The following is a 14348-nucleotide window of genomic DNA, read 5'->3' as shown; positions in this document are numbered from 1 at the left end:
GCTAAAAAAGTGGAGGAAGCAGAGAACATATAGTTTCAGAGCAACATCTAATCCAGAATTGCTTTTCTCCTTGCCCTTAACTTCTTTTTAAATTCAAATTTTCTCAGATGTATCTAACATAGTATTATATACAGTTGACCTGAGACTGTCTCAGATTTAAGGAAGCATTTCTGGAAACCTCGCCCAACAACTTCCCTCGCACCTCATGTGGCTGTCCTGCCCTTGGGGAAAGTAGGTTGGGTTTCAGGGTTTGTTTTTAGTAGAGGCTCTCTTTCTCTCTTCTTTTCGGAGACAGGATCTCATTCTGTTACCCAGGCTGCAGTGCAGTGGCACGATCATAGCTCACTGCAGGCTGGAACCTCTGGGCTCAAGTGATCCTCCTTCCTCGGCCTCCCTAGTAGCTGGAACTACAGGTGTGTGCCACGACGCCTGGCTAGTGGCTCTTTTATGAATGCTGAGTGGAGGCTGGATTGGTGGGAGCACTGGCCATTCGCCACAGGGGTCTTTATTGAACACCAAGCAAAGCAACCTTCTCCCTCACCTTTAGGGTCCTCATATGCATGCTTGCTTCTCTTCCTAGAATGCATTGTCTGAATTTATCTTCTTTCTTTATCTGTATACGTATGTATTGTCTTACTCTCTCTTCATTAGAATGTAAGCTTCCTGAGAGCAGAGAGCTGGCTTTTGTTGTTCACCTGCGTACCTTGAGTGACTGGACAGTGGTTGGCACACTTTTAAAAATTTTTTAATTTTATGATTAGTTTTTGAGACAGGGTCTCTCTCTGCCACCCAGCCTGGAGTAGTGGTGCAATCATGGCTCACTGCAGTCTTGACTTCCCTGGCTCAAGCAGTCCTCTTGCCTCAGCCCTCCCTGGTAGCTGGGACTACAGGTGTGCACCACAACGCTCGGCTAATCTTTTTGTTTTTTATAGAGATGAGGGTCTCGCTGTGTTGCCCAGGCTGGTCTCAAACTCCTGGGCTCAAGCCGTCCTCCCACCTCGGCCTCCCAAAGTGCTAGGATTACAGGCATGAGCCACCACACCAGCCACTTTTAATATTTATTAAAAGGACAAAAGGATTGTGGGGTTAACGGGTTGAACATCTAGATCCATATTCTCAAATCACCTTCCCAAAATGTCGGAATTCACTCTCCCATTAGGAATGTCTAGGAGGATCTTTTCCCTTGAATCCTCTCTGAAGCCGAGTATGATCGTTTTTAAAATCCTTATTAGTATGATAGGAAAAATTTTTTAAAGCACTCATATTTTAATTTACATTTCTTTGTTGCAATGTATTTTAGAAAGATTGCTATTCCGACAGATTTTTAAAAGGTGTGGTAACATTCCTTTTATGTCAATACCTCCTTGGTAATCTTCCCTGGCGATGCTGGATGGATTAAAGGGGACTGTATCACCCTCTCTTAGTTATGGGCATCAAACACGTATGAAAGTATTTTGAGAAGTATAAACAAGTTAGGCAATCAGAATGGTTTCTTTTGCTCAAGACAAGAGTACAGAAGACAATGATTTCACTCAAATAGCACTTTTAAATTACTCTAATGCTTGCCACCTAAGTGACAAGATCATTCATATCTCAGCATCATGCAATATACATATGTAACAGACTGGCACATGTACCCGCTGAATCTGGAATAAAAGTTTAAATTATTAAATAAATAGGTAAATAAAAAAAGTAAAGTACTACTTTACAAATGTGGGAGCAGGAAGAATCATAGAGAAGGAAATGATTACACTATTGAACATGTTATTTCCTCCTTGAGTGTTTTAACTATTGTAAGTCCACAGAGGAATTTGCAGGTTTTAGAAAGTTGCTCCAATCATTCTGAACATTGATTAGTTTTGCTTAATTTCAGGAAGACTATTATGGCCGGGTGGAGGTGGCTCATACCTGTAATCCCAGCACTTTGGGAGGCTGAAGTGGGTGGATCACCTGAGGTCAGGAGTTGGAGACTAGCCTGGCCAACATGGTGAAACCCCATCTCAACTAAAAATACAAAAATTAGCTGGGTGTGGTGGTGGGCACCTGTAATCCCAGCTACTCAGGAGGCTGAGGCAGGAGAATCACTTGAACCTGGGAGGCAGAGGTTGCAGTGAGCTGAGATTGCACCACTGCACTCCAGCCTGGGTGACAGAGTGAGACTCTGTCTCAAATAAAAAAAACAAAAACACCAAACCAAAAGTAAAAAGACTATTAAAGAAAAACAACAATAAAAAAGAAATAACATATATGTATAAAAACGAAGTACTCTAAAGAAGCAGGGTGTGGTGGTTCACACCTATAATCCTAGCCCTTTGGGAGGCTGAGACCAGAGAATGGCTTGAGCCCAGGAGTTCAAGGCTGCAGTGAGCTATGATCCCACCACTGAGCTCCAGCCTGGGCAACAGAGCAAGACCTTGTCTCAAGAAAAACAAAAAGGACTCTAAAGATACCTAGTTATATTTGGGACACATTGGCAGGTTCAGAACTACTAGTATGGAACAGAAAGGAAGAAATTGATTGACTCATTTCCCAGCTACTTATTCACCCACGGAACATTCCTAATGAACACACACAGGACTCATTGCTCATAAGGATCAATTAGCCCACTTCAGCAGTGGGGCCATCCTTGCAAATGCCCACAGAAAGAGAACATTTGGCATCTGAAAGAATCTGGTTCAAGTCGCATGTCTATAGATCAAAGTAAAAAATTTTAAATAATTTTTACTAAAGTTCCATGAACCATGTTTGTGACTTGGGGATGAATTCATCTGAAATCTCCTTTCTCCTCACCATTTTTGCAGCCCATGTGTGCAGGGCCGGGCAGGGAATTGTGGTGGAGGCCCCGGGGTGGCAGGGTTGGGAGCTGGGACAGAGACTTCCAAGGGCACCCATGGCTGCTGTCACTCTTTACCTCTACAGAGACTGCAGAGTGAACGGGCTCTGTCTTGTCTCCACCCAGTGCTTCTGGGTGTTTTGGTCTGTTGATTTTCCAGTTTCCCAAAGCAACATATCTTTCTTGGCCTGTTTGGAAAGAGAACTGTTGCTAAGGTTATTGAGCTCGCGAGGGAACGTTCTTGTGTTTACAGCTGTCGGATGCAGGGCAGTGTTCTAAGCAGACGATGGCATTGTTAGAGACATCTACGAGGTCAGTTTTTCCCAACCACTGTAATAAATCTAATGATAACCAGCTAACTCGACGAAGCCATTTCTCCAAGCAGCTTCAGTGTTTGATAGCTACTTTTCCTTTTCTGGAATTTCTATTCTAGTTATTACATTTGGAAGTAGAATGCACACCCATCACAAAATGCCTAACCTTTAAGCTCCCTCAGTGGAATTCAATATAATTAAAAGCAGCAAATATTTAAAGTTCTAGTAATGCCAGCTCTATGTGAGAAATCTGGGGAACATCCAAGAAATAATAAGTCTTATAAATGATGTCCTAATTACAAAAAGAAATAAAATCACCTTTCCCAGTTTTCAGTTTCCAGTTCATTCATCTGAGGAATGTTTTCTCCAGATAGGACAGGATAATTGACTCCTTTAACACGGTACCCCATTCTGCAGGGAAACAGGAAAAGTCCTCCTGTGGCTCACTCTATGGCCGATGCCTTCCTTGAAAGAGTTCAAACTGTAACACCTTCATCACACCCTTAGTTTTTGAGCTCCAACAGGGCAAGGTGATTCAACTTTGGAAATAGAATGACAGAGAAAGACTGGGTGCAGTGGCTCATGCCTCTAATCCCAGCATTTTGGGAGACCAAGGTGGGAGGATTGCTTGAATCCAGGAGTTCAAGACCAGCTTGAGTGACACAGTGAGTCCTCGTCTCTGCAAAAGACAAACAAAATTAGCAAGCATGGTGGTGCGTGCCCGTAGTCCCGTCTACTTGGGAGGCTGAGGTGGGAGGATCATTTGAACCTGGGAGGTTGAGGCTGCAGTGAGCGAAGATTGCACCACTGCATTCCAGCCTGGGTGACAGAGCAAGACCCTGTCACACACATACACACACGCAAAATGACAGAGAGGCAGAATTCTCCCAAGTGGAAATGAAATACCGGAATACCATGATTTAGTTTTCCTGTAGTTCTTTGCCTGGCATTTGATAATAGCTTTCCTTTTGGGGGGGGTCAGTGACCTTTGACTTTACTTCATAGCCCTCTGAGGTTGGTGTGCTGAGTCCTGTTTTCGTACCACATTGACTCTCCTTTCTAGTGGCTTGAAGGTTTTTATTATTATTTTGAAAAGCTTTATTGATATATAATTCACATACCATACAATTCACTCATTTGAAGTGTACATTCCAATATTTTAAAGCCTATTCACAGCATATATGCCACCATTACCATAACCAATTTTAGGATAATTTTTTCTTTCTGCTTTTTGCTGTGGGGTTTTTGCAGTGAAAACCTGCTAGACAAATTCCAAAAGAGCTTTAACACTCGATTTCAGAATATTTAATCACCTCAAGAAGAAACCTGAAGGATCCTTCCATTGCCGCCTCTATCTCTGTCCCCTCCAGCCCTCAGCAACAACTAATCTACGTTCTTTTTTTTTTTTTTTTAAGTCTTTGAAGCCTTCATAAATCAGCCCTTTGATGTAAATTTCCATCTCACTCTGCCACTATTTTTGATCAATTCTTCACCAGAGCTTCATCTTGACGTGTGCTCTGCCCTTCAGCGGATGCCACTGCACTAAGGAACAGAGTGGCCCTCCGCCCCACTCCCGACAGGAGCAGCCTCAGAGAGAGAAGTGGAGGGTTAGGGTCAGCGTCAGCACCGAGTGTGCTCGGGTGAACTGCAGGTCTTGACTCAACCTCGAGGACCTCCTCAGCCTCGCACCCCTTCATTCAGTTCCACCTACAGGCGTGCATCTTTCGGCCTCCTCTGAAGTACAAAACCATTGTGTGGTCTAGCTGCTCATCGTATTTTCGCTCTGTGGTTTTCTTTAATTTACACCCCTCTTCTACTCTGCTGGCCTTCGGGAGTTTTTTATGTTTATTCACCACACTCATCAAGGAACAAATGCATAATCCTTCATCTGGCTTCTGCTGTCAGTCAGTTTGAATCTTGGTTGCCTTCTCAGCCATAAACTTTATCACCCGGCCTCATGCCTTCGGCTTGGTCCTTGATTTTGGAAGCGCAGTGAATCAACATTATTTATCTTTGCAGAAGGCAGTGTTTTAACCACCCCATAGTAGCATTAATCTGTCAAATCGACCCAAAGATGTAAGGCACTATTTGTTACTGAAGTGGAGACTTCTTTATTGAAGGGTATTGTCCACTCTTAGTAAAGTATCTCAACTTATGATCCCAAATACTTCGAAGAAGGGTAAGCGTGAGAGAAGGCAGAGTTTGGGGTGTCTGTAGGGAGGTTACTCATGGACAAGTTAGCAGATAAAGCATTGTAAAGGAGATCAGTGAAGTAAGATTTTCACAAAATAACAAGTAGAATTTTGGTGATTTTTCTTTTGGTTTTCCAGTTCAATTTTTAACCATTCCATATTCAAATATTGTTTTGAAGAGGCATTAACTCAGGCTTTAAAAAATGTTGCTGAATCAGTGTGCAGGAGGGAGAAAAATAATTTTAAAATGTCGCTGAAAAATTATATTCTTCTGGTATGAAATAATTATATTCTCCTGGTATGAAATAATTATATTCTTCTGATATTAGAAAGCCTCTTATTTCTTAAATAGGCTTAAACATATTTCAATTAATCTTTCTCTATGCAATCAGGACTCTAAAGACTGACATGAAACTACATAGAATCCAGTACACCTTTTGTTTACAGTCTTTTACTTATTCACAACTAACTTCATAAAAAAAGTCAAATCCTATAAAACACCATTACTAAGTAAACATTGTACTTTATAAAAATTGTATTTATTATTTTTTAAATTGATTTTGTAATTTTTATGCTTTACAGAGGTCTTGCTATGTTGCCCAAGCTGGTCTTGAACTCCCAGGCTCAAGCAATCTTCCTGCCTTGGCCTCCCAAAGTGCTGGGATTACAGGTGTATAAGCCACTGCACCCAGCCATATTTTTGTGTGTGTGTTATTTTTTCGTTTTTGTGTTTTTGAGACATGGTCTTGCTGTGTTGCCCATACTGGAGTACAGTGGTGCAATCTCAGCCCACTGCAACCTCCGCCTCCCAGGTTCAAGTGATTCTCCTGCCTCAGCCTCCCAAGTAGCCTGGATTATGGGCACTCGCCACCATGCCTAGCTAATTTTTTTTTTTTTTTTTTTTCAGTAGAGATGGAGTTTCACCAGGTTGGCCAGGCTGGACTTTAACTCCTGACCTCAAGTGATCTGCCCTCCTCGGCCTGCGAAAGTGCTGGGATTATAGGCATGAGCCACCGCGCCTGATCCATATTTTTAAATTTAAATTTAAGTTTTTATTTTTGAGGCAAGGTCTTGCTCTGTCACCCAGGCTGGAGTGCAGTGGCAAGAACATGGTTCATGGCAGCCTTGACCTCCTGGGCTCAAGCAATTCTCTGGCCTCAGCCTCCTGAGTAGTTGAGACTACAGGTACATACTATTATGCCCAGCTAATTTTTTGATTTTTTGTAGAGCTGAGATCTCACTTTGTTGCCCAGGCTGGTCTCAAACTCCTGGACTCAAGTGATCCTCCCACCTTGGGCTTCCAAAGTTGCTGGGATTACAGGTGTGAGCCACCACGCCTGGCCAGTATTTGATATGTATTGTGCCTGCATGTATATGGGAACTTCCTGTCATATTTCCTTTTTAAAAACTTCCAAATTCCTAAAACCTTCATTAATAGAGTACATCGCCCTCTTAGGTTGTCAGTCCTTCTAAGGGAAAAGCAGCATCTCCTGGTGTGGTCTGGTGTGGTTTTAATCTTCAGTGTCACAAGAGCAAGCCTGCCCCCACCAGCACCAGTGAGGTGACACAGAAGAGCACTGGGCACCACGTGTTTACTTGCATTCCTCTGGTCCCGTGGAAGCCCATTATTCCTTTCCTGACTCCTATCTGAGCCAAAGGCCCTATATGGCCAAGATTCCCTGTTCAGTGATGAAATGCCAGCACATGACATTCTTTCTAATGAGTCACAGTCAATAAAAAATGTTTTCTACATGAATCTGAGTACGTCTCCACACCAAGCAACACGGAAGAAAAATCTTATCAAACCAAAACATCTTGTTTTATCAGCTGAGCCCAGACAGACCTTTTCACTTTTGCAAGCAAAGTGAAATTGTTTCCACACAAACCAAAAACCCAGTCTGTCCTTAGTTTTCCTTGGATACATGTGTTATATGCTATGAGGAAATGAGGCAGACACATTTTGGGAAATATTTTCAGGGTTTGGAGACTGATGAGAGATTACTGAAGAGTTTGTGTACAATAATAGTAACACAGCTAAAGACATTCACTTTTAAGAGCTTCCATGTAAACATTAGGTTAATATCGCATGCTAAACATGGCGTTTTTTTGTTTGTTTGTTTGTTTGCAATGCTTTGTTTTCATTATGAACATGGTCTTTACATGGGATAGCACTGACCCTATTATTAGAAGTGGAAATTTATTAGCCATGCATTTTGTTCTTGTTGTTGCTTCCAAAGAGACTTACAGTAGGCTTAGGAAAGCCACAAAGAATCCCCATGGTGTGCACACATCAACCACAGACAGGTTAACCCTTCAGGCTCAGGGAGAAATGAAAATGAACTGAAGAAATAAAATGTAATGATCACCCAGGGGTTAACTAGTATAGTGAAGGAGAAAAATAATCTTTTTTTTTTTTTTTTTTTTGAGACGGAGTCTTGCTGTGTCACCCAGGCTGGAGTGCAGTGGCAATCTCGGCTCACTGCAAGCTCTGCCTCCTGGGTTCATGCCATTCTCCTGCCTCAGCCTCCTGAGTAGCTGGGACTACAGGCGCCCGCCCCCGCGCCCAGCTAATTTTTTGTATTTGTAGTAGAGACGGAGTTTCACCGTGTTAGCCAGGATGATCTCGATCTCCTGACCTTGTGATCTGCCTGCCTCGGCCTCCCAAAGTGCTGGGATTACAGGCGTGAGCCACTGCACCCGGCCTGAGAAAAATAATCTTTAAAAAATTTTATTTATTATTATTTTTTATAGAGACAAGGTCTTGCCATATGACCAGGCTGGATTTGAACTCTTGGGCTCAAACCATCCTCCTGCCTCAACCTCTCAAAGTGTTGGGATTACAGCAGTAAGCCACTGCACTTGGCTTTTTTTTTTTTGAGACAGGGTCTCACTCTGTCACGAGGCTGGAGTGCAGTGGCACAATCATGGCTCACTGCAGCCTCAATCTCCTGGATTCAAGTGATCCTCCTGCCTCAGCCTCCCACGTAGCTGGGACGATGGGTGTATTCCTCCATGCCCAGCTAATTTTTGCTGTTGTTGTTTTGTAGAGACGAGGGCTCACTTATTGCCCAGGCTGGTCTCAAACTCCTGGGCTCAAGTGATCCTCCTACCTTGGCCTCCCAAAGTGTTGGGATTACAGGTGTGAGCCACTGTGCCAGAAAAAAGAAAATCTGAAGGAAAAAATACAAGCAAGCCATGCATACACAGTTTTGTCCCCTAAAACTATGGTACAGAAGAGAGGGACTGGCATCCATAAAATTACGGGACTGGCATCCATAAACCATAAAATTCCCTAAGGGAAAGATACACAACATCTAGGGTTCGTCTGTAAGTCAAAGCAAAGCCAAGTCAGAATGAGATGAAGGATTTAAATATGACCAAGGCGCCAATGTGTAAATGATACCAGAGACAAGTGAGAATTCATTTGGGCCTTGAACTTGACTTTCTCTCAAGTACTCCCAATTTTGCCCAGTAAGGAAAAGAGGTGGGTGGGGGATTAAGTTCTTATTTGCCCATCAAGAGTTTGTTTGCTTAAATTATCCAATGCCTTTGATAATACCATGTGCTTCTCTTTCTATGGGAGAAACTACATAATATCCAGAGAAGGCTAACTGGAATGGTGGAAAAGCCACTTCAGTGAGAAATGACTGAAAAACCAGGCATATTTAACAAGAAGAGAAATCTGAATGAGGACAAGAGGGCTGCCAAGAATCTTTAGGAGGAAGCAGGGATGTGTGTTCTCCTATAGTGCTGCAGAAGGCAGGGCTAGGACTGCGGGAGAGCTGCCCCACCTTTGAAGGAGCTCTCTGGGGCAGAGTTGATGATTTAGAAGATACGGATTTATTGTAAGGCCACGCCAGTGGAAGGTGGGGAGATCGTAATAAAGCCAAAGGGGAGGTAGAGAGAGCTGTTAAAGAATGTGGACTTCACAGCTTTCACTGCCTCCGTGCTCTTCCCCTTCCAATCTACCTCATACGCATACCAGTGTTACTTATCTGCTGGTCAAAACGTTGATTAGCCACCCATTACCTACTGAAGTATGCTGAAACTCCTTTTCCTGGTATTCAAAGCTTTCTGTGGTTTTATGCTTCTTTTCCAGCCGTATCATCAGATTAATAATTTTCCCATGTTCTCCAGTTCTTAAATGTGGCATGCATTTCCCTGCCACATTCCTTCCCTGCTTAATTCCCTGCCTGTTGAAAACCTTTAGGGCACAGGAAAAATTCCACCTGTTTCATGAAACCTATGTAGAGGCAAAGGGAACTTTCCTTTTACCTTCTGAAGGTTCAATAATTTGAGTCTCTGGAAGAAACCAACAATAGACAGATTAACAGGAGAAAAGCCATACAAATTTATTATGTGCGCATGTGCACAGAAGCCACACAAACTGTGACTCAGAGGAGCACCAGTTGACTGAAGCTTTTATACTCCACAGAAAAAAATAGGGGCTGGGGGCTCCTGGAGGGTGGTGGTGATGAGATGTGGGAGGGAGAGGGGCAGAAATAAACTGTGAACAAAGGCTGCTTTATCTGCTTATAATGCAGAAAAAGTGTCTCAGGCAGCAGCCCTCAGAGGAATACATTGGTAACCTATGGTAAAAGTCTCTCTGAGCAAGAGGTCAGACCTTTAGTCTACTTTCCTGAGTTAATCTTCCCTGCCTGATGATTGCATTCCTCTGGAGGAACTTCCCTTAGTCAGATAAGAGAGGACTACAGAAGCTCTTCTCTGCATTTGCTACTCCCCAGGTACTCTCAATTTGAAGTCCAAAGTAGCGTATTTGGGGAATTGTTTTCTGAGCCCCAACACCAACCCCATCCAACCTTTGTTTATGCCAGGGGAATGCACTGCTTTCTTCCTGTGTTTCCATAATACTTTCATGGTCTTTCTGACACTGATCCAGCCTATCTTTTTTTCTTTTTTCTTTTTCTTTTGAGACAGTCTTGCTTTGTCAGCCAGGCTGGAATGCAGTGGCGTGATCTCGTCTCACTGCAACAACCTCCACCTCCTGGGTTCAGGTGATTCTCCTGCCTCCGCCTCCTGAGTAGCTGGGACTACATGCATGCGCCACCACACCTGGCTAATTTTTGTATTTTTAGTAGAGACAAGGTTTCACCATGTTGGTCAGGCTGGTCCCGAAGTCCTGACCTCAAGCAGTCCACCCACGTCGGCCTTTCAAAATGCTGGGAATACAAGTGTGAGCCACTACACCTGCCCTACCGCCCTATCTTTTATCTAATTCGGTATCTGTATAGCATTTTTTTTTTTAAGTTCATACAGTATTTTCACAAACAAAAGTATTACCTACCTGGGAGAGCAGTATTCCCATTTCACAGATAACTCAGGCTTTGAGAGTTTAAGCAACTTGACCATAATCATAGAGCTAATACTTGCTAAGGCTGGAATTCAAACTCAAGTTTTTTAACCCAAAGTGCAGACTCTGCTTCCCCTCACACTGTTGTAAGGATATTTTTTAAGTCTAATAAATATGACAGAGATTTTCAAATTCTGAAGTGCTACCCAGATCAAAAGAGGGTTTTATCCATTAGACTGCAGCCTTGTAGAAGCCAGAGACCAAGTCATTTTCATCTGTGCATATAAATGCATATTCTCAGGTCCACCCAGACCTGCTGAATCAGTGACTCCAGGGTGGGGTCCAGCAGACTTTGTTAGAACAAAGCCTTCCAGGTGTCTGCTGCATGCTCAAAGTCTGAGAACCAAGACTCTAAAAGAAGATTATGTTTTTTCTTTATTTTTTTTTTTGTGGGGCCCTTGTCCTACAGAGACTACAGGGGCATTGTGGGATCATTAACAAGGACGCAAACCTCAATTCTCAGAGGAGAGAATTGCTACTAGTGCTGAGTAAGCAAAGATTTTATCAGGATAAAAACATTTAAAGACTAACCTGGCAAGATTATGAGCTCTAAGGGGTGTTGGCTTACCTGGAAGGCAGGTGTCAAGTAAAGCTTTGAGTAGAGAAGGCAAGAAGACAGGACGTTGAAAGGAAAATTCTTTATGGGTGTCAGAAAAACTCATTGGGAGGGGAAAAAAGATTTATTATGGAATTTTAATATGAGAAAGAAATGACGCTTTTGTAAAAAAGGCTATTTACTGAACATTGCTGACAGCAGGCCTTTCATGAAAGGGTGGAACAATGGGGAGGAGTAGCAAACGTTGAGAGCAGATGATGAAGCACTGAAGGCAAGGGTAGCCCCTGATCCGCAGAAAAGAGCTTTGAGTTCCTGTGACCATTTGATTCTAGAAAACACTAACATGAGTTCAGCTATAGACTGTTTTCATTATCTCTAAACAAATGCATTGTTCTAAAGAAGGAAACAAATACGTGTGAAGGGTTCCTGGTTTCTTGAAGCTATTTTGAATAATGCAAAAATGTTGGTTGTGACTCTCATTGAAAATGTGTCCAGAATAGGCTAGCAAAAAAAGAGGAACTTGCTAAAGTTCAAATGACTGTGTCAATCTAAAAGAAAGAAGCTGAGGCCTAAAATATAATTGGAATAGTTTAGCCAAAGTGAGGACAGATGCTGGGAAGACTCAGACCCAACTAGCCTTGGATATGAATTCCATTCAATCTTTGCTACAAGCAGGTTTGTTTGTTTTTTGAGACAGGGTCTCACTGTCATCCAGGCTGGAGTGCAGTGGGTCCTGGCTAACTGCAGCCTTGACCTCCCCAGGCTCAGATGATCCTCCCACCTCAGCCTCCAGAGTAGCTAAGACTACAGGCACACACCACCAGGCCTGTATAATTTTTGTATTTTTTGTAGACACAAGGTTTCACCGTGTTGCCCAGTCTGGTCTCAAACTCCTAGGCTCAAGCAATCCTCCAGCCTTGGCCTCCCAGAGTGCTGTGATTACAGGTGTGAGCCACTGTGCCCGGCCCATAAGCAGATTTTTAAAGACAAAAAAAAAAGTTGTGGGGACAGGGAGTAGGCTGATACAAAGTTGTTTGTCAGGAACTGGCTTACAGGAATAACATTGATTAGTGATTGGCTATACATTGTTAGGCTATAGGGTGTGGTTATAGTGTTCAATGTGGCATTATTAGGTTACCTTACAGCTACTTGTGGCAATAGAAAGCAGTTTTAAGAGTAGGATGTGATTGCTGTCTCATTTTAATGTCTCCCTGGGCCTGATAATTTAAAAGGACTTGCATTCCTCAGATCAAAGTCCGTTTACTTTCTCAACTGTATAACCCAAGTAGCCTGAATAGATGTGCCCTGCGAGTGTCTAGGAGCCTCAGGTGTCCATGTCCATGTGATGTCCTGACAGGATGACTTGTGATGAGTCTGCCCTCTGAGTGACAGTGACATTTCTCCTTACAGCCTGGCAGTAAGAGCCAGTTAGCAGAGAGAGACACGAACAGCACATATGCAAGGCTGCCGAGAAGCGATGAGGCAGAGAGGCCCCGACACCTCTCCAGTTCCTGAGGCCACACTGCACACCTTTGTGAAGTGCAGCACCCCTACCCTGATCTTCCAGCAGGTTTTCACCAGGTTCATGTTCACCTGTTCCACCTTGCTGTTGCCTTATTCACTGTTGTCTCTTGTTTTCTAGATGTGTCTTTGGGTTCTAGCAGCTCAGAGCTCTGAGTGTGGAATCATCATCAGTGTAGACCTTGGCCACTTCTTCATTTCCCCCTCCCCCAAGGCACCACTCACTTGGCTTCTGCAGGAACAAGCATTTAGTGCAGATATCAGCTAAATGGGGGGCAGGGGGCACCAGTGCAGGCAGCACAGCCCAGAATTGGCTACTACTTAAGGTTTAATGCTATACTGAAATGTTCACTGATAAAATGTGCTACCTGGATTTATTAGTCCAGTCTCACACTGCTATCAAGATACTATTTGAGACTGGGTAATTTATAAACAAAAGAGGTTTAATTGACTCATAGTTCCTCATGGCTAGGGAGGCCTCAGGAAACTTAACAATCATGGTGGAAGGTGAAGGGGAAGCAAGGCACATCTTACATGGCAGCAGGTGAGAGAGAAAGCAGGGGAAGCTGTCATTTATAAAGACCATCAGATCTGATGAGAACTCACTCACTATCATGAGAACAGCCTGAAGGAAACCACCCCTGTGATCCAATCACCTCCCACCAGGACCCTCCATTGACACATGGCGATTACAATTTGAGATGAGATTTGGGTGGGGACACAGAGTCAAACAATATCACTGGAGTTTCTTTCAAGATAATCCATGGGAGAAAGGTGAGTGAGTGGGGCATTTTAGATGAAATCAGATTGGCTGTGCGTTAATAATTGTTGAAGCTGCCAAGGGTGCATTGAGGTTCTTTATACTAGTCTGGTTACTTTTGTATATACTTGAAATTTCCCACAATAAATTATTATTTTTTAAAGTGGATGCTGGAATCCCTCAGGCATTGCCAGCTCAGCCATTTTCTTTCCGGCCATCCTTCTCCTGATATGTTCCCTGGGATCCGTCTTCCCCTCTGCTACCCATTTCTTCACTCTCTTTCTTTCATGGCTCTCAAAATTCCTGCCTTGTCTTCCCTACCTAAAGGGAACACTTAAAACAACTCCCCTTTCTTTCTTCCTTCCTTCCTTCCTTCCTCCCTCCCTCCCTCTCTCTCTTTCTTTCTTTCCTTTCTCCTCCTCCTCTTCCTCCTCTTCTTCCTCTTCCTCCTCCTCCTCCTTCTTCTTCTTCTTCTTTTGTTTTAAGGAGCAGGGAGTTTAATAGGCAAGAAAGAAGGGGGAAGAAAGACAGAAGAAGCTCCCCTGTACAGAGACAAAGGGAGGGGTGCTCCAAAGCCAAGAGAGGGAACCCCCACAACTCCCATTTCTTTTTTTTTTTTTTTTTTTTTTTTTTTTTTTTTTTTTTTTTTGAGACGGAGTCTCGCTCTGTCGCCCAGGCTGGAGTGCTGTGGCCGGATCTCAGCTCACTGCAAGCTCCGCCTCCCTGGTTCCCGCCATTCTCCTGTCTCAGCCTCCCGAGTAGCTTGGAAAACAAGCAATTTAATTATTCTATGTCTAGACT

The 14348-nt window shown here is 43.3% G+C and overlaps 1 protein-coding gene and 1 pseudogene across 4 annotated transcripts in view; one reads left to right on the top strand and one right to left on the bottom strand.

Annotated features, from left to right (window-relative positions):
- Positions 1-14348, top strand: part of ERI1 (exoribonuclease 1) — a 137012-nt gene that overhangs the window by 60186 nt on the left and 62478 nt on the right. Inside the window, exon 7 of one of the 4 annotated variants that reach the window (XM_007961682.3) lies at positions 12677-12796. The exons of the other annotated variants lie outside the window; for them this stretch is intronic. Coding sequence (XP_007959873.1) covers positions 12677-12781 — 105 coding nt within the window. The 3' untranslated portion in view covers positions 12782-12796. Of the gene's footprint in view, positions 1-12676; positions 12797-14348 lie in introns of those variants that run through there. 4 annotated transcript variants of the gene reach the window in all.
- Positions 4385-4439, bottom strand: LOC119618959 (U7 small nuclear RNA; annotated as a pseudogene).

Source organism: Chlorocebus sabaeus, chromosome 8 (assembly GCF_047675955.1).
Source record: "Chlorocebus sabaeus isolate Y175 chromosome 8, mChlSab1.0.hap1, whole genome shotgun sequence".
In the NCBI taxonomy this organism is placed as follows: domain Eukaryota; kingdom Metazoa; phylum Chordata; class Mammalia; order Primates; family Cercopithecidae; genus Chlorocebus; species Chlorocebus sabaeus.
Note: the sequence above shows the minus strand (reverse complement) of the source record. Positions and strands in the feature narration are given on the sequence as shown.